Source organism: Sorex araneus, chromosome 11, assembly GCF_027595985.1.
Source record: "Sorex araneus isolate mSorAra2 chromosome 11, mSorAra2.pri, whole genome shotgun sequence".
Taxonomy (NCBI): Eukaryota; Metazoa; Chordata; class Mammalia; order Eulipotyphla; family Soricidae; genus Sorex; species Sorex araneus.
The window spans coordinates 29,225,059-29,245,143 of NC_073312.1; the positions used below are offsets into that span (position 1 = coordinate 29,225,059).

Genomic DNA, 20,085 nt, shown 5'->3' on the forward strand with positions numbered 1-20,085 from the left:
ATGAGTTATTAGTAAATGCTTTATTTGTATATCTATTTTGAATACTTATATGCCAGAGAAAGATGAACATTTCTGAAAGGGGTCAGGAATGAAAAGGCTTAAGAAGCCTGGTGTAGGCCACTGCAATGACTGACTTCTTCCAGTGGACACTGATTGGAAGATTGTGGAAATAAGGGTTTCATGATCTGGAGTGTCTACCAGCTCCTCCCCGGGGAGGCTGCCGATGGAGTGTTCAGAGGTAGGAATCCTGTTTTTGTTGTTTTTAATTTTGGTTCACATCCAGCTGTACTCAGGGCTACTCCTGGCTCTGTGCTCAGAGTTCTCTCCTGGTGGTGCTCAGAGGACCATATGTGGTGCTGAGGATTCGACCTTGGGTCGGCCGCATGCAAGACATGTACCCTGCCCACTGTACTATCCCACCTTAGGAGTTTTTTTTTTTTTTTTTGCTTTTTGGGTCACACCCGGCGATGCACAGGGGTTACTCCTGGCTTTACACTCAGGAATCACCCTTGACGGTGCTCAGGAGACCATATGGGATGCTGGGAATCGAACCCGGGTCGGCCGCGTGCAAGGCAAACGCCCTACCCGCTGTGCTATCACTCCAGCCCCAGGAGTTTGTTTTTAAAAACTGGGGGAGTGGGAGTGGGGTTTGGGCCACACCTGGCTGTTCTCAGGGCTTATTCCTAGTTCTGACCTCAGGGATTACTTATGGTGGGCTTAGGGGACCCAACCAAGGTCAGTGGCATGCAAGACAAGTGCCCTACTTGGGGCTGGAGTGATAGCACAGTGGGTAGGGTGTTTGCCTTGCACATGGCCGACCCGGGTTCGATTCCCAGCATCCCATATGAGCACCGTCAGGGGTAATTCCTGAGTGCAGAGCCAGAAGTGATCCCTGTGGATCGCCAGGTGTGACCCAAAAAAAGCAAAAAAAAAAAAAAAGAGACAAGTGCCCTCCTTGCTGTAGTACAGCTCGGGCCCAGGAGTTCTGTTTTAGATGCCCTCCATTCAGGGTGGTATGACCTCCGTTGACAGAGTCCATTTGAAATTTTTTGGTAGGGGTGGGGCTTGAGGGCCAAACCTGCAAGTGCTAAGCAGTGACCCCTGGTGGGACCATAGATGGTACCGGGGACTGAACCAAGGTCAACCGCATACAGAATAAACATCTTACACTTTGCACTCTCTCTCTCTCTCTCTCTCTCTCTCTCTCTCTCTCTCTCTCTCTCTCACACACACACACACACACACACACACACACACAGAAATCTAGTTATGACTTACTGCATCTGAGATGACAATTAGATGTTAAAAGGGAGCCACTCCAGCACTAGATTTACAAATTGGGGTAATGTTCAAGGGGCTGGGTATATAATGCTAGGTGTGCATGTGTGTGTGTGTGTGTGTGTGTGTGTGTGTGTGTGTGTGTGTGTGTTTTAAAAAAATAGACAAATAGCAACAATGCCATTTGTGTAGATAGAATAGAAAACCCATCTAAAGGCCAAGTTTGACAACTAAGAGTAGATAAGTAAGGGAAAAGTGTGCATGCCTCAGGCCAGATGGTACTGTGGGTAAGGAGTTTGCCTGGTACACAGTCACCCTACTTCCATCTCCAGCACTGTGTAATCCCCGAGCACCACCTGGTGTGGTCCCAATCATCACCACCACTGCAAAAGTGCCTGTCTGGCAAGAGTGAGGTTGTGAGTTCTATCCCTAGTGCAGCCCCATGGCACACAGATGTGTGTGAGAACCAGTGTCTGTGGGAGCATTGTGGCCAACAGTCCAGCTCCCCTCAAACATGAGTCTGAGCACCACAGTAACTCCAGAATGTGAGAGCACCACCACTAAAATGAGTGTGACCATAGCAGTAAAGGGAAGGGGATAACGTTTTAGATGTTACAACACAAGTCTGGGAAGTGGCTCAGTGGTAGAGCACTGGCTGTACATGTGCGAGGCTGTGGCAGGTTTGGTCTCCAGAACACAGGCATGCATACACACACACACACACACACACACACACACACACACACACACACACACACGAGGAAGAAGAGATACAGGAAACAACCATGAAGGTAAAACAAACTCACCAAGCAAACAATAATGCAGACTTTTTTTTTCTTTTTGGGTCACACCCAGCAATGCTCAGGGGTCACTCCTGGCTCGTGCCCTCAGAAATTACTCCTGGTGGTGTCCGGGGGGACCATATGGGATGCTGGGAATCAAACCTGGGTCGGCTGTGTGCAAGGCAAACGCCCTACCCGCTGTACTATCGCTTCAGCCCCTGCAGACATGGTTTTGCGGAAGTTAAGAGGAGAGCAGTTTTGGAGGGAAGGAAGTCTGTGATTTGAGCGTCCAGCAGTAGCAGAGGTGGGCGGTCTCCATGTCAGGTCACTGCCGAGTCCTGTGGACCAGAAAGGTGAGTCCACCTTCTCTCTGAAGTTCAACCAAAGAAAGTGGGAGAAACGTCAGGAATGACTCAACCCCAGGAAGGCACCTAGGCTGGGGGCGCTGAGGAACTGTGGGCCATCCCCGGTGCAGGGAGGCCCAGAGGGAGGAGCCCCGCATGAGGGTGTGTTCACTGGACTGAGGCGGGTGCAAGTCAGGAAATCTGCCAAGATGTACTGTTGGTGGCCTCATGGGATTCAAGGGACAAGAGTCTGATTTGGGGAACCACCAAAAACAAAGCCGCCCCACACCTGGATGGGGACTGAGCCCCTCTGACCTCGAGTCTGGGGACCTCGAGAGGGCAGCTGGATACTCACTAACGTCCAGCAGCTCTTCTGGGTGACTCCGGGCAGCCTGCAGCTTGAACGTGAACTCAGGCGCGCCAGACCCCAGGCTGTGGCAGAAACGATCCCAGATCCTCTGTGGAGGACGACAGCTTCATCCTAGGTCCCAAATTATTTCTGCAGATAATTGCACACTCAATGCACTCATATTCAAAAAAGCCAGAGATTCTAGAAGATAGTCATATGTAAATAAGAAAAAAAGCAGAAACACGGGTGCAGGGATGGTGCAAAGGGCTGGGTGCATGGGAGCCCAGGTGCATGGGAGCTGGCAGGAGAAGTCTCCGGAGCAACTTTGGGATTGTGCCCTGCTCTGCCACCCCCCTCCTACCCCGAGGGATAAAGCGGAAATAACCACAAGCCATCTGTTCTGGTCCCTACGACTTCACCCATCACACTGTATTATTAGTGTTTGTCTCTTTCTCACTGAAGAATGTTCCTGGGCTGCTTTCCCAGCATCCATTCCATTTTTTACCCTTCCCGAGACTCTTGGTTTCGGTTCTGTGAAACCTATGTGGTACTAGAGAGACAACTACCAGTCTAGGAGTGTAGCTGTAAAATACCCATGGACCGGGGCCGGAGTGATAGTACAGTGGGGAAGGCATTTGCTGTGCACGTGGCCAACCTGGGTTCAATCCCGGGCATCCCTTATAGTCCCCTGAGCTCTGCCAGGAGTGATGCCTGAGCGCAGAGCCAGGAGTCAGTCCTGAACATTGCCGGGTGTGACCCCCCCCCATTAAAATTCACAAAAGATAGCATTAAAAATATATCCATGGGCTTTATCTTCCCACTCAAATAACTGGTTCAAAGATAAAAATGGAAAGTAAAGGGCTGGGGATGTGGCTCAGTGGTAGAGCCCCTGTTTTGCATGTGTGAGGCCCTGGGGTTTGGGGAAGGAAGGAAAGAAGAAAGGAAACGAGGGAGGGTGAAAGGAAGGGAAAGAGCAGAGGCTGGAGAGATGGTTCAGAGGTTAAGGCGCTTGCCTTGCTCGCAGCAGTTCGATCCCTGGCACTGATATGGCCCCCCAAGCACTATCAGGAGTGATCCCTGAGTGCAGAGCCAGGAGTGACTGCTTCTGGGTCACATCCTTAAAAGAGGAGGAGGAGGGGGAGGAGGAAGAGAAGAGAGAGGAGGAGGAGGGGGAGGAAGGGGAGAGGAGGGGGAGGAGGGGAGGGCTGGAGAGAGGAGAGAGCTCATCGTACTGAGTGAACACTTTGCAGGCATGAGGTCTGGGTTTGACCCTCAGCACTGCATGGTCCCCTGACCACCTTGTGAAGGAACCCTTGAGTACTGAGTTAGGAGTCATCCCTCTTTGCACCCCAGAATGTACCCAAAAACAAAATAAGGAAAAGTGAACTAAGCCAGTGTCACGGGTGAATCTCCGCCCCTTTGAGAAAGATGCTGATACTCAGATCAGGAGGATGTCGGTCTAAGAGCGGCTGGCCAGGGGAAACCTGGAAAGCTGTGAGATCAGGTTCACCACGGTCCAACAGGAAGGTGATACAATTGCGCTCGGCAAGCTCTGTGTTCTAACGACCATGTCAAAGAAGAGCAGGGCTCTGGAGGTAGCCCGAAGAGCAGCAGCATTTGCACCACATGGTCCCACCACCCAGAACCACCTGAGGTGACCCTTGGGCACCAAGTGCACCCCAAAAAAAGAGTAAGGCGATGGGGCCAGAGTGATAGCACAGCAGGTAGGACACTGTTTTGCATACAGCTGACCTGGGTTCGATCCCTGGCACCCCTTGTGGTTCCCTGAGCCCTGACAGGAGTGATCGCTGAGCACAGAGCCAGGAGTAAGCCCTGAGCACCACTGGGTGTGTCCCCTCATACCCGGAAAAAAAGAGTAAGAAGAAAAGGGTGAAATTTGTGGTGTGTGTGTGGTTTTGTGTGTGTGTGTGTGTCTGTGTGTGTATTGCCAGGGATCAAATCCAAGACATATGTGTGTGTGTGTTGCCAGGGATCAAATCCAAGACCTCACATTGCAAGATATATGTTCTATCACTGAGCTCTACTGCTGAGCCACATTTTGGGGGTGACAAATAGTTGGGTATTTTGGGGGCTGGAGTGATAGCACAGTGGGTAGGGTGTTTGCCTTGCACGCGGCCAACCTGGGTTCAATTCCCAGCATCCCATATGGTCCCCTGAGCATGGCCAGGAGTAATTCCTGAGTGCATGAGCCAGAAGTAACCCCTGTGCATTACCAGGTGTGACCCAAAAAACAAACAAACAAAAGAAAATAGTTGGGTATTTTTGTTTATTTACTTGGTTTTGATTTGGACTTATTCTTTTTTTTTTTTTTGCTTTTTGGGTCACATCCAGCGATGCACACGGGTTACTCCTGGCTCTGCGCTCAGGAATTACCTCTGGTGGTGCTCAGGGGACCATATGGGATGCTGAGAATCGAACCCGAGTCAGCCACATGTAAGGCAAATGCCCTACCCATTGTGCTATTGCTCCAGCCCCTCAGGACTTATTCTTGACTCTGTGCTCAAGGATCACTCCTGCTGGGACTTTGGGGACCATACAGGATGCTGGAGATGAAGCCTGGCTCAACCACAGGCGAGGCAAGAGCCCTACCCACTGCTTCAGCCCCAGGAGCAAATAGTCTTATGTAGGAAATATGATTGTAAGCAAGAGAGAGACCAATAAAGCAAAAGAAGAGAAATTACACACCACCAGTTAAAATGCAGCTAATTCCAGAATGGAGTGCGACCCCCTAGTTTTATTTGTTTTGTTTTGGGCCACCCCCAGTGGTGCTCAGAGGCCACAGCTAGCTCTGTGCTCAGAGACCACACCTGGAGGTGCTCAGGGGACCATATGTGGTGCCGAGGTTCAAACCACGATTATGTCTGCGTCCACAGGCTCACCAAGTGCCTTAACTTTTAGATTCTCTCTCCTGCTTCAACAATTAAATTTTGAAAATATCTTTGGGTCTCACCCAGCCATACTTAGGGGTTACTCCTGGCTCTGCACTCAGGAATTATTCCTAGCAGTGCTTGGGGGACCATATGGGATGCTGAGGATTGAACCTGGATTGGGCATATGCAAGGCAAGCGCCCTACTCACTGTACTATCACTCCAGCACCAACAATTTAAATTTTTTATAAGGCCACACCTGACTGTCCTCGGGGATCTGTGGGGCCATACTGAATGGTAGAGGGTGCCAGTGGGCACTTCAGACTGTGCCCAGAGGGGGTGTGGTACCAGGGATCAAACTCAGGCCTTTGTACATGCTAGACAAGTGCTTTCCCATTTGAGATTTTTTTTTTTTTGGTGGGGGAGAGGGGAGCAGGTGGTCCATGACTGGTAGTGCTCAGGTGCTACTCCTGGCTCTGTGCTCAGAGGTTACTCCTGACAGTACCTGATGGACCATGCAGTGCTGGGAAGTGAACCAGGGTCCGAAGCATACCAGGAAGGCACCTTAATCCCTGTACTAGCTTTCTGATCCTTGAGTTATCTTAAAAGAAATTTTAGGGGGCTAGAGATATAGTCCAGCAAGTAGGACGTTTGCTTCATCCCTGATATCCCTTATATCCTCCAAGCCCTGCCGGAAGTGAGCTTGAGTTCAGAGCCTGGAATGAGCCCTGAGCACTGGTCCCAAATCAAAACAAAAGAGTAGTTATATATATATAATTATTATTTTTGCTTTTTGGGTCACACCCAGCAATGCTCAGAGGTTACTACTCCTGGCTTTGCACTCAGGAATTACTCCTGTCAGTGTTTGGGGGACTATATGGGATGTCGGGGATCAAACCTGGGTTGGCCGCGTGCAGGGCAAATGCCCTACCCACTGTACTATCTCTCTGGTCCCTATTGCTATATATTTTATATTTCATAAAATTCACCAATTCTAAGTATGTAATTAGAATGTTCAGTAAATTTATAGATTGTATACAACCATTACCAGCCTCTACTTTCAAAATATTTCCAGCTCCCCCCAAAATTCTCTCATGCCTCCTAGGTGTAACTTTTTGCTTCCATCTTCACCCACAGGGCACCACTACTCTGCCTTCTGTCTCTGAGAATTTGTCTTTTCTGGAATTATATAAATGATCTCATATAATATATAGCCTTTTGCATCTGAATTTCTTTACTGATTTATTTTTGGACTCATTCATAATTTGGCACGTACCAGCCTCATTTCTTTTTATTGCTGGATAGTATCCCAGTGTATGGCTATCCCTGTATTTTGTTATTCATTTATCAGTTGATAGGCATTTGGATGGCTTCCCATAGGAGGCTCTTATGACTAATGCTGGTACAACCATCACGTCCCAAGCTTTGTGTGGACCTTAGTTTCCTTTTCTCTTGAGGCATCTCAGAAGTGGTGTTCCGGGGTCATATACTAAGTTTATGTTTAACCTGTTAAGAAACTATCAAACCAGAGGCCGCAGGTACAACAGGTAGGGCATTTGCCTTGCACATGGCTGGCCCGGATTCAATCCCTGACAGCCCATAGGATCTTCCAAATCTGCCAGGAGTGATCCCTGAATACAGAGCTAGAAGTGAACCCCTGAGCACTGCTGGGTATGGGGGTGTGACCCAACACCCCTGTCCCTCCCCCATCACACACACACAAAGAAACTGTCAAACTTACCCAAAGTTGCTCACTGTTTTACATTGGACCACATGTATGAGAATTTCTATTTCTCCACATCCTTGCCAATAACTGTTGTTTTATCTCTTTCCTTGGTGGGAGATGGGGTTTGGAGGCTGTACCTGGCAATTCTCAGTGGCTGATTCCTGGCTCAGTGCACAGGAATCACTCCTGAAAGTGCTCAGGGAACCATATGCAGTGCTGGGGTTCGAGCTTGGGTTGGTGACAGACAAGCACCTTAACTCCTGGTCTCTTTGGCCCCACTTCCTTAATAGCCTTATTGCCTGTGTGCCCAGGAATCCCATTGCTATTTTGAGTTTCATTTCCCTAATGATACTGAACCTCACTTTATGTACTTATAAGCTTTTGTGTACTTTCTTTAGTAACTTCTTTAAAAATTAATTAATTTGATGGCATCTTATTTTCTCACTGATGGGGAGAGATGCCAGGATGGAGCCCCGGGCCTCACGCTAGTGCAATGTCTTCTCTGTCCCTCAGCTCTGCCCTGGTTCCCTTGGCAATGATGAATAATGCTGTCAGGAACATTTGTGGATGCTTTCTTGGTGAATGGAGTCTCTTGGGTATAGATAGGAGTGGATTTGCTGGATCAGAGAATAATGCCCATGATTAACTTTTTGAGGAATTGGTTTATAAAATGGTGTTAGTTATCTCCATTTCCACTAGCAAAGAGGACTCCATTTCGTGCATACCTTGCCAACATCTGCTATGGCTCATCTTTTTTTACTGTGGCAAACGGTTGAGTAGCACAAATAAATCAGGTAAGCAATTTTCAGCTTAGTGTGGTGCTTTGAGAACTTTCACGCTGCTGTGAAATGACCCACCTCCAGAACTTTTACTTTTCCTGAACTGAAACTCTGAAGCTGTTACACCAGCATTTTGGGGTTCTTATTTTTGTTGTTATTATTGTTGCATTTTATCCACACCTAGTGGTGCTCAGGGCCTATTTCTGGCTCTGTGCTCAGGGATCACTCCTGGTGTTATTCAGGGGTGCCAACGATTGAACCCGGGTTAATTGCATGCAAGGAAAAAGTCCTGTTGACTACTATAGCTCTGGCCCCAAAGACCAGCATTTTTCTATGAGGGGTCAGATGAGACAGATGGCCCAGACTATCCCAAGGATGCCACAGCAGATTAGGGGGTCAGCAGGTAGGACAGGGAGACGGCAGGAAGAAAACAAGTTTCAATCCTGGGGCCCAGGATTGAAAAAAAGTTGACAAACTCTATTTCTCAATAACTGCCCACTCTCGCCTCCCTCAGCCCCTGGGGTTCCACTTCCTGTATCTCTGAAGGTGACCACTCTCAATACCACATTTAAGTGGCCCTATGTAATATGTATCCTTTGGGGACTGGCTTATTTCACTGAGGATAACATGCCCCAGGTTTGTCCCGGTTGTAGCATGCACCAGAATTTCCTTCCTTTTTAAGGCTGAAGAAAATTCCACTGTGCCCACAGATAGGTGTCACCTTAATGCGGGGGCACCACTCTGAGAAGGGTCTGGTTGTGTGGGTGTCACAGAGTGACATGAACCTAGAGTATGGTGTCTATACTGTGCCTAGGCTGGATGGTACAGCCTATTGGGACCCATGTCCATGCATGTGGCCCACTGCTGAGCGGGACAGTCTGAAATGACACAGGACTCTGGACCTGGTGTTTGTTCAGTCATTCAGCTCTCATTGATGCCTGTATTGTGTCCACCGTTCAGCTACAGAGAACAATGCCGCTGGGAACTTCTGTGTCCCAATACCTCTTCATGCTTTTGCTTTCAACCCTTTTCACTTGGGGCATTTACCTAGAAATGATATAGCTGAATTATAAGGCAATTTGGGGCAGGGTTAAGTGTTGGAGCCATACCCAGCGGTGTTCAGGAGGTTGCTCCCAGCAGTCTTCGGGGGACCATTGGGTGCCTGGTATGAAATGGGGATTGGCTGCACACAAGGCAAGCACCTTAATCCCCGTACTCTCTCTCTGCTCCCTTCTTTTTTTTTAAGTATCAGAGCCTCACGTATGAGACAAGTGCTCTGTTGCTTAGTTGCGGCTCCAGAGCTCCTCTTCGGTCATTCTATTTAATCTGGTGTTTGTTTTGTTTTGGGATCACATCCAGGGTGCTCAGAGGCTACTCCCCCCTCTGTGGCTTGGGGATCTTGGCAGTGCTCGGGGGACCAGCAGATGCCAGAGACCAGGATGGCAGCTCACTGGTCCCTGTGTTTCATCTGTTAGGGCCTGGAGCTGTGTCTACAGAGCTGAGGCCACTACTTAAGGACCCTTGGTCCCCCGACCCTGCCTGACCCCATGTGGCATCATTCACCTTTCAGAGGCGGGGCCCTTTGTGTACAAACCCCAGTGACAGTTTTCAAAGGCTTCGTGTGCGTGCTTCCGTCTTCAGGAAAGAGAAAGGGACAGTCCCCTTGAAGGAAGCAGCTTAGTGGGAGGAGACTTAGGCGACTCACTGAAACCTTTGTTCTCCCGCTGAAGACCTCAGGGCATCCAGGTGAGGCCCACAGAATATCAGCTAAGCAGGAAAGCTGGGGTCCGCTTAAAAGTGAAAAAAAGTTAAAAAAAAAAAAGAATAGTTGTTTTCTCTTTTTATTTATTTCTATTTATTGTTTTAATTTACTGAATCACCATGAAGATACACCATTACCGTGACAGAGCTGTTTATGATTGGGTTTCAGTCATGCAATATTCCAATATCCATCCCTCCACCAGTGCACATTTACCAGTGTCCCCAGTTTCCCTCCTGTCACATCTCCCCACCAAAAATAAATCCTAGGGGCTGGAGTGATAGTACAGAGGGTAGGGCATTTGCCTTGCACGTGGCCGACCCGGTTTCATTCCCCAGCATCCTATATGGTCCCCCGAGCACCACCAGGAGTAATTCCTGAGTGCAGAGTCAGGAGTAACCCCTGAGAATCGCCCTAAAAGATTTTTTTTGTTTGTTTGTTTTTGGGTCACACCTGGCGATGCACAGGGGTTACTCCTTGCTCATGCACTCAGGAATTACTCCTGGCGGTGCTCGGGGGACCATATGGGATGCTGGGATTTGAACCTGGGTCGGCTGCGTACAAGGCAAACGCCCTACCCGCTGTGCTATCGCTCCAGCCCAAATCCTAAAAGATTTTTTTCATAATATAATTTATGCTGCTTGCTTACATTTGATAAAAACGTTAATTTATGAAATCACTTAAAGATAATGAGATACTTTACCAGGGAAAATATAAATATCATCATCAAAAACATAGATAAAAGCTTCCAGCTACAGTTTTCACTTTTTTTTTTTTTTTTTTTGCTTTTTGGGTCACACCCAGCAATGCACAGGGGTCACTCCTGGCTCATGCACTCAGGAATCACCCCTGGCGGTGCTCAGGGGACCTTATGGGATGCTGGGATTCGAACCTGGGTTGGACGTGTGCAAGGCAAACACCCTACCCGCTGTGCTATCACTCCAGCCCCTACAGTTTTCACTTTTGTCCCTTTGTGTGCAAACTGTGGGCAATAATCCATACTTCCATTTAGTGATTTTCATAACATTGACACATAAATAAAAGGAGTTAGAACTAAAAAAAAATTATAAAGTAGAAGTAAGTTCCTATCACCCTGGGCTCCCAAATCAATTCCTTCCTCACTGCCCCCAGCTGGGAATTTGGCAGAACTAATACTCTTCCCAGGGATAATGGCATGACCAGAGAGGAGAGGGGGGAAAGCATTACATGTCAAAGTAACAGCAAAGCACGTAATAATAACTCTTGTTGCAGGGGCCAGAGCGACAGGACAAGGGAAGACACTTGCCTTGAATACGGCCACCCAGCTTTGATCCCTGGTACCATATCGGGTCCCCTGAGCCCACCAGGAATGATCCCGCAGTGCAGAGCCAGCCAGGAGTAAACCCTGAGCACAGCCGGATGTGGCCCCAAACCCCAAGAACAAACAAACAGAAAAGAATTCCTGTTGCAGAATATCCCCTGGGCAACCACCATGCCCATGGCGAGAATCACTGAGTCAAGGGGCACCAACAGTCCTGGGGTGCTTGGAGTGGGGGGGCTGCTCGACACTGCATTTTCAGGGCTGAAAGCAGAGCCCCAGGCAGAGGGGGACGGAGCCCAGCCCCCCTGCCCTGCTTTTGAGCAGGTGCGGGGCGCTGCTTCCTCCACTTACCTATAGCTCTCCCAGCCTCAGGCCTTTCTGCTCACTTTGAAGTTTGCAGACTCAGAGCGAGGGCCCCTCTGGGGTTACTACTGACCTGTACATACCAGTCAGGACTCCTCAGACCCTGCCCGGTGTCTCCCAACTCCTCACCCATCACCTCTGTGCTTCACATGGACCCTTGCTACCGCCCCATACAGCTTTCCTGGACCCTGTGTGTTTTCCAGCTTTCCACTGCTACTCTGCTGCCCGCTCCTCCCCGGCTCTGTCCGTTAACACTGTGCCAGAGGCTCTAACAAATCTCAGGCTTTCAATCTGAGCTGTTTCTAGATTCCTGGGACCAGCTATCCTGGTGTTTCTCGAGGCTGGATGATGGCGGGGGAGGGGGTTGTCATATTCCAAACGTGGCTTTTGAGATTGTCCCAGACCTCAGAACCCATGGGCATGATGCAAAAGAGCACGAACGATGGAGATTTTGCTGGGTCCTTGCATATCTCTCCCGCCAGAGAGATAGTACGGGGGGAAGGCGCTTGCCTTGCATGTGGCTGACCGTGGTTCGACCCAGGGCACCCCACTTGGTCCCTCAACCCTGAGCACAGCGTCAGGAATAGCCCGAATACTGCTGGGTGTGGTTCAGAAAACCCCAAAAAAACAAACTAGCCACGGTAAGGTATATAATTCAGTGGCATTCAGTATAGCCACAACTTCTACGTACAGGTCACACCTGGCTCTGCACTCAGGAATTAGCCCTGGGGGTGCTCAGGGGGCCATATGGGATGCTGGGAATCGAACCTGGGTCGGCCACGTGCAAGGCAAACTCCCTACCTGCTGTGCTATCACTCCAGCCCCATCATTCAGCATAATGTTTTTTTTTTTTTTGCTTTTTGGGTCACACCTGGTGATGCACAGGGTTTACTCCTGGCTCTGCACTCAGGAATTACCCCTGGTGGCGCTCAGGGGACCATATGGGATGCTGGGAATCGAACCCGGGTCGGCCGCATGCAAGGCAAACGCTCTACCCGCTGTGCTATTGCTCCAGCCCCAGCATAATGTTTTTATGTGAATTATTCTCTCTCTCTCTCTCTCTCTCTCTCTCTCTCTCTCTCTCTCTCTCTCTCTGCAGTACAGAACCTCAAACATATATAGCAAATGCTCTACCACTGAGTTATATCCCTGGTCAGTATCTTTTTTTTTTTGAGGGGGGTGGGCACATCCAATAATGATCAGGGGTTACTTCTGACTCTGCACTCAAGAATTATTCCTGGCAGTGCTCAGAAGACTATATGGGGACCCTAGGGATCGAATCTGGCTTGGCTGCATGCAAGGTAAATGCCTTACCTGCTGTACTATCTCCTCAGACCTAATAAGTACAGGTGCTGAAAAAAATAGCACGAAAGGTTAGGTAATTTCCTTGTACACACCTGACCTGGGTTCCATCTCCAGCACCCACTATGGTCCTCTGAGCTTGCCAGGAGTGATCCCTGAGTGCAGAGCTAGGAGTAAGCCCTGAGCACTGCCGGGTGCCACCCCAAACAAACAAACAAAAAAACCCAACAAAATAAAAACCCCACATATTAGGACTTCATTTCTTTTCATTTTTATTCATTTTTTAGCTTTGGTTTGGGGGCCACACCTGGCTGTACTCAGGACTTACTCTGTGTTCAGGGATTATTCCGGATGGGCTGGGGACCAAACTCGCTCGGTTGACTGCCATAAAGGCACGAGCCTTAATCACTGTACTATAGCTGTGCTATAGCTCTATCCCCTCGTGTTATATGTACGATTTTCAATCCTCCTCCCTCAAAAAAGAGAATTGGGGTATATGATTTTTAATCTTCCTTTCTCACAAAAAGAATTGGGGCAGGGATGTGAAATTAGTGGTAATGAAAATGTGAGGCCATGGGTTTGATCCCCTGGCACTGTGGAGGGGGCAGGAGAAAAGAGAGAGAGAGAGAGACAGAGAGAAAGAGAGACAGAGAGAGACAGAGAGAGAGACACACACAGAGAGAGACAGACAGAGAGACAGAGACAGAGACAGAGAGAGACAGAAAGAGACAGAGACAGAGACACAGAGAGAGACACAGAGAGAGACAGAGAGACAGAGACAGAGACAGAGAGAGACAGAGAGAGACACAGAGAGACAGAGAGAGACAGAGACAGAGACACAGAGAGAGACACAGAGAGACAGAGAGAGACAGAGACAGAGACACAGAGAGAGACACAGAGAGAGAGACAGAGACAGAGAGAGACAGAGAGACAGAGACAGAGACAGAGACAGAGAAGAAAGCACACTCCCATCTTACAGAGTCCGAGGCATGGTGGATGAAGTAATTTCATCCAAGTAGGGTTCCAGGCTACACATCCATCTCATTTCACCCCAGCAGGCGTCTCCGAGTGCAAATTACTAAGACAAAGTCCACAGGAATGCCAACTCCTTGGGCAAGATTTTGGCGCTGTCTAGAGGGATGCACTGGGCGCTTGAATGGTGTGTGCTCCCCCCGGAGACTGAACTCCCCCTCGTGAGCGGCTCTTTCCAGGCAGGTTGCCAGCGTGCCAGGCACACAGCTCCTGTCGCTTCCCTGCCTGATACCCTCTCATTACTTTTAATTGCATCTGAGTTGCTCTAGTATCGTGTCTTTGGATTTCTAATCTGGGGCACTTCTCTGCCTTCCGCTGGCCCTTCACGGCAATCCTGAGAAGTGTCCTCAGAAAAGGGAACTGTGCAAGTCTATAATGAGTCTAATATCCAAGTCCCAGTATATTTACATAGCAATCTTCATCCCAGTGTAGCATCACAAAAGAAAGATTCTTTTTTTGTTGTTTTTTGCGTCACACCCGGCAATGCACAGGGGTTAATCCTGGCTCTGCACTCAGGAATTACTCCCGGCGGTTCTCAGCGGACCATATGGGATGCTGGGAATCGAACCCGGGTTGGCCGCATGTAAGGCAAACTCCCTACCTGCTGTGCTATCATTCCAGCCCCACAAAAGAAAGATTCTTAAAAGAAGGCCATCTCAAAGCCCCATTCCTGTATTCCTACCAATACTTCGGATATTACCCTGACAAGAAGACAAAAATGATTTCCAGGGATGCTGGGTCAGACACCGTAGCTACACCAGCCCCATTAATGTTTAAAGTCAATGGAGCAAAAAACTGCTTTTCTCTCCTTACAGGCAGGCATCATCTTACCAGTGGTGGTGGGGGTTGCCATTTAATTCTACTGAAATCCATAAACCCTCCCCTAATTCTCATTCCCCTTGAAATTCTCCAGTAAGTATCATCAGAATGAAAATGAGACTGGCTTCCTGGCTCTCCAGCTCTCCCTGGGGGTGGGGAAGGGCCGGGCTGCCCCTCTCATCAGGAAAGGGTGCAAACAGTTTTCCCTGGATGGAGGAGGAGCTGGAGGAAGCCTGCCGATCCAAAGGATCCTTGTCGTGCAAACCTGCAGAACTAGTTGTGAGGACACACCTGGGGACTTGGTGAGTCTCTGGGCTGACTTCAGGAAGGTTTAAACAGTTCCAGATCTGGGTAGATACCAGACAGGATTCGAGGGACCCAGCTCGGTCCAGGAAGTAATGCCCCGGGGTGTGCTTTACTCAGTGGGCTGCAGGGGGACCTTTATCATTAATATATTAGCTGTTACCCTGGGAGAATCCTGGAACAGAGCCAGGCTCTGTTAGTAAACCACTGGACCTAATCCCACATTACATTTGTGTAATGACTGACAAAGCCTGTTCCCATTATCTCATTTGATCCCGAAAACAATCCTCAGAGGGAGGCTGGGCAGGGATTATTTTTTCCATTTTACAAGTGAAAACACTTATAAACTGATTTGCTAGGAGCCACACATCTAGGACTGGCAGGAAGGAGACGTTGAATCTGGGTCTTTGTATACCGGGTAAGGGTTCTTTTGACTCCATACAACAGATGGATCAAAATATTCCTGCCCCACCCTGATCTCACCACCAGCAACCTGGAACTGCCCAGAACAGACCTGGTGTTTATACTGCCCACACACCTCTGTTCTAACGACGAAATACAATCCCTGACCACAAGCTGCTCTTTGAAAAAAAAAAAAAAGGAAAAATTATTTCATAGCATCTTTCTGGACTAAAGACCAGAATTAGTCCCAGATGGATTTGGGGGAGGGGAGGAAGCAAGGCATTAGAAAAATATATGGCAAATAGAACTGAATAATAACTTTGTGGAGGCAAGAAGCCTCTAAATTTATTATAGTGTTGAATTCTCCAAGAAAGGGATTTTATAGACTTGATTAAAATTTGTTGAGTGGAGAAAAAGAATGGTCAGGGTTAATTAAAAAAAAAAACCCTAAAAGTAGTTTTAGCAAAATATGAAAGAAAAGGGTTAACTTCTAGTATGTAGCAAAGTCATGCAAATACATAAGAAAAACTCAAAAGGAAAAGCTTATTAGCGAACAGACCATTGGCAAGAAAGGAAGTACAGTGGTTAATAAGCATTTAGAAAATGGAGCTCCCTAACTAAAATCAGATGAAAGCTAATCAGATATCAATTTCACCTATGAAATCGACAACAAAAAAAATTTAACTGTAATACTCATTCTAGTGAAGATACAAATGAATAGAGGTTCATAAATTTATGCTCAGGGACTAAATCTGCTCAACTCTTGGAAAGCGACTTGGTACATTTATCAGAAACCTTAAAAAACTCATTTTGTTTGACCTAAAAATTCCACTCCTGGGAGTCCGTTCTTAGGAAACAATCATCAACATGTAAAAAGTCTCACCCACAAAAAAACGTTAGTCACTTACTTATGCACAACTGTGAAATTAGGTAAGCGGCAAAGTAAAGGAATTCTTTAATCACTGACGGTCCGGCCCCTGAATGGAAACGAATGTCATCATTATCGGTGTTCAGAGCGGCGGCAGTCACACAAACACTGCTCCTGGTGTCATGCAAACTGGAAATGCGTCTGACACGCTAAACGTGTCTGTTGGGGCTGGGGAGGAGAACAAAACACGTTGTTAACGTGAGCGCAGTCCTGGGAGTTAAAAGCATGTTCCCCATCGCTCTTTATTTCGAGTTGAATCGCTGATTTTTAAACAAACACAGTCGACTGTTTAGCCGTGTGGCGGCGCCTAGTCCTCTAGAAATGTGCTGATGGGGGTGGGGTGGGGGTGTCGGGGGGTTTGGGGGACTGGTGGAGAGATCCCATTTTTTTTTTTTTTCTTTTGGCTCGCGTTAGTGTTCGGGGCTTACTTCTGGCTCAGCACTAAGGGGTCACTCCTGGCAGGGCTCAGGGAACCGTATGTGGCGCCGGGGATCGAACCCAGGCCACCTGCGTGGCCACCCGCTGTACAGTCGCTCCGGCCCCCCACTGGGGCCCCCGGACCAGAAGCCCTCGGCTTCCCCAACTCCCACCTCCGGGCCCCGCCCCGCCCTCCGCGGCCGGCCGGCCCCTCCCCCACCACGCCGCTGTCCAGGCCTGCCGGGCGCGGGGCGGGCCGGGCCGGGCGTTGCGGACACGTGGGAGGGGGCCGCGTCCGAGGGGCGGGGCCGTGCGAGTGGGTGTGCGCGCGAGTGGACGGCACCAAGCTCGGCCGCTCACGGGGTGCCGCGCCCGCGGAGGCCCCTGGATCCCTGGGAGCCTCCCGCTCCGCAGGCTCCTGAGAGCCACTCGGGGCCGCACAAAGAGCTGTTGGCGCCCTCAGTGTCCAGTCGCGGCCCGGCGCCACGCCTGGACGGCCCCCGCGCCCGCGTCCGCGAGCGCGTCCCCCCCCGCCAGCCGCGGCGCGGTGGTGGAGCCCGCGGCGACGTCACCCATTGTTTACAAATCAACCCGAGCCGGTAGGATTCCGGCTCCCGCGGCTGCAGGCGCGCGGCGCGAGTGTCTGGCGGGCTCCGGCTTCCGCGTCCGCCCCGGCTCCGGCCCCGGCCCCGGCCCCGGCCCCCGCCCCGGCTCCGGCCTCCGCGCCACGCCCGGCGCCGCCGCCGCCGCCGCCCGCCGCCGCCGAGCCCCGCGGGCAGCCCGGCCGCCTGCGCCGCCCGCCGAGCTGCGGGTGCCCGGGCGGGGGACCATGCCGTGCCGGAGGGAGGAAGACGAGGACGCCGGCGACGAGGCGGAGGGGGAGGAGGAGGACGACGACAGCTTCCTCCTGCTGGAGCAGTCGGTGACGCTGGGCGGCTCGGGCGACGTGGACCGGCTGGTGGCCCAGATCGGCGAGACGCTGCAGCTGGACGCGGCGCACGACGGCCCGGCGTCTCCCCGCGCGCCCCCGGGGCCTCCGCTGCAGCCCCCGCGGCCCCCGGCGGCGGCGGCGGCGGCGACGGTGCGGGTGGACAAGGCCCGGCCGGCGGCGCTGCCGTTGCTGCTGCCGCCCGCGCCGGCCGAGGCGGGGGGCCCGGCGCCCGCGGGGGCCTTGCGCTGCGCCCTCGGGGATCGCGGCCGCGTGCGTGACCGGGCTGCGCCCTACTTTGTGGCCGAGCTGCCCGCGGGCCCCGGCGCGCTGCCCGGCCCGTGCCGGCGCGGATGGCTGCGGAGCGCCGTCTCGGCTCGCCGCCTGCAGCCGCGTCGCTGGCCCCCGGCTGGGGCGCGCGCCCGCGAGGACGACCCGCACCGGCTCCTGCAGCAGCTCGTGCTCTCGGGGAACCTCATCAAGGAGGCCGTGCGGAGACTCCAACGAGCCGTGGCCGCCGTGGCCGCCACGGGCCCCGCGGGAGCCCCCGCGCCCGGGAGCGGCCGCGCCGGACCGGATCCCGTGGCCCTGCAGCCCTCCGGTGCCTTGCACTGACCCGGGGCTCCTGGAGGAGGACGAGGAGGAGGCAGAGGCTGCCGCCGCGCTGAGTCGACGGCGTCCTGCCCATCGCCGGCCCGGAGCTGACGCCGCCGTCGCCGACCCGCGATCCGGGCGCCCACCTCCAGCCGAGGCGCCCCCGACCCCTCCGCCTGGCGGGTGGAGGAAACTTGAGCTCGGAGAAATGCACGGACCCGGGTGCGTCCGTGCCGCGTGAGAATTCCCCCTCCCGGCCACCTCGGGGCCCCCGTACCCGGGATAAACCGGGAGAACTCTGGCAGCTACTTGCAGTGACTTGTACCTGATTTAACCCTTGGGGGCGTCGTGCGCTTGGATTGTTCGAAGATAGGGCTCCTAGGGGCGGGGGTGGCGAGGGCTATGTAACAATACTTGAAAACGAATCACATGCATACATGTTCTTTCTTTTCCGGTGGGGGAGCCTAGTGGAAATGGTGCTACAATTGCTGTGCAGAGAGAAATTCCGAAGGCAAGAAGAATGTCAAAGCTTGGTGGTGGGTGGGCTTGCTGTCTCCCCGACCCCTCCACCTCCTAGGTGGCTGGTGGAGGTGGGAGATGCGTAAACCCCAGTTCTGGAATCAAGAGGGAGGTGGAAGAGTTTTTGCAAGTGGGCAGAGGTGAACTTGAATGTGTACTTTGAAATGACTTGACCTTGCCACCTGGGGTTCAAGGTCATGACTTGCTGTACTTGGAAGTCTGTTTTGGGGGGGAGTGGTTCCTGGAAGCGTGGATTCACACCTTGGTGGCTCTCCTGGCTCCAAGAAAGATTGTGTGTGTGCTTTGCTCTCTCTCTCTCTCTCTCGGGAGTCTCCAGAGGCCATACACACACTGGCCTGTGGGGAGAGTTATTTGTTTTTCCGGAAAGTCTCCTCCTGGGAGGCCACTCTTGGCCCAGCCGTGAGCTTTCTCAGAACTCCAAACGCCGGCATAAACACCCGCCTCTCTCCTGGCCCGGGACTGGCCTCCACTTTCCACCCTCATCTGGTGTCCTTCGGGATGGATGGAGGAGATGGTTTCTGACTCTGTGCTGGCCTTACAGGAGCCTGGGGCCAGCCCGCAAGAGGCCTCACCCCTCTGACCTCTTGCCACCGATTGCGAGTGACTGAAATCTTTTTAAAATTTTTTTCCAAGTGGCTCTCCCAGAGGAGAGACGGCAGCGGGCTTTTACAAACCTCTTGAAACTTGACTGTGCTGTTTAGAAAGGTGCCACTCCCCCTCTCCCCTCCCTGCCCGCACCCCTTTCCCCCAAACTTGAAGGTAGCTAAACCAATTTTTTTTTTAAAAAAAAAACAAAACATTCAATGGCTTGTTCATCCTCCAGATGTAGCTATTGACGTACACTTCGCAGCGGAGTGTGTTAAATTGTGGTGGTCCTGATTTATAGGATTTCTTAATTAAGTTGCTTAATAAATTTGGTTTTTGTTTTGAAGCACGGTTTGGCTTTTTGGTGGAAGGTGGGGGGAGGGAAACGCAAAGGAGCAGCTGGAGCCAAGAAGAACACACTTGGGGGGCCTTCACCCCCCAGGCACGGTGTGGGGGCCAGCGGCATTTTGCATAGAACGCCAGTGGGGCAGCCCTGTTTGATGGCTTCTGGACTAAGGTTCCGCAAGATCAAAAATCATGGCCAGGTTTTTAAAGCAGTTTGATGGGCTTCTGCCCCTTTTGCGGGTTAACGTGTTCCAGAAATGCCTTTTTAGGCTGTGGGGCAGAGAGGCCAGACAGCCAGCTCTGTGTGGGGCTGGGGGCCCA

At 51.4% G+C, this 20,085-nt stretch overlaps 1 protein-coding gene across 1 annotated transcript; it reads left to right on the plus strand.

The window, feature by feature from the left end:
* Positions 1-17,512: 17,512 nt before the first annotated feature.
* On the plus strand, positions 17,513-19,765 carry FRAT2 (FRAT regulator of WNT signaling pathway 2). Its single transcript, XM_055118911.1, has one exon. The coding sequence runs from the start codon at positions 17,602-17,604 to the stop codon at positions 18,313-18,315; it is 714 nt and encodes a 237-aa protein (XP_054974886.1). The 5' UTR covers positions 17,513-17,601; the 3' UTR covers positions 18,316-19,765.
* The last annotated feature ends 320 nt before the right edge of the window (positions 19,766-20,085 follow it).

What these genes read in the sequence shown, in the direction of transcription:
- FRAT2 (XM_055118911.1), top strand. Translation starts at nt 17,602, where the DNA reads ATGCCGTGCCGGAGGGAGGAAGACGAGGACGCCGGCGACGAGGCGGAG.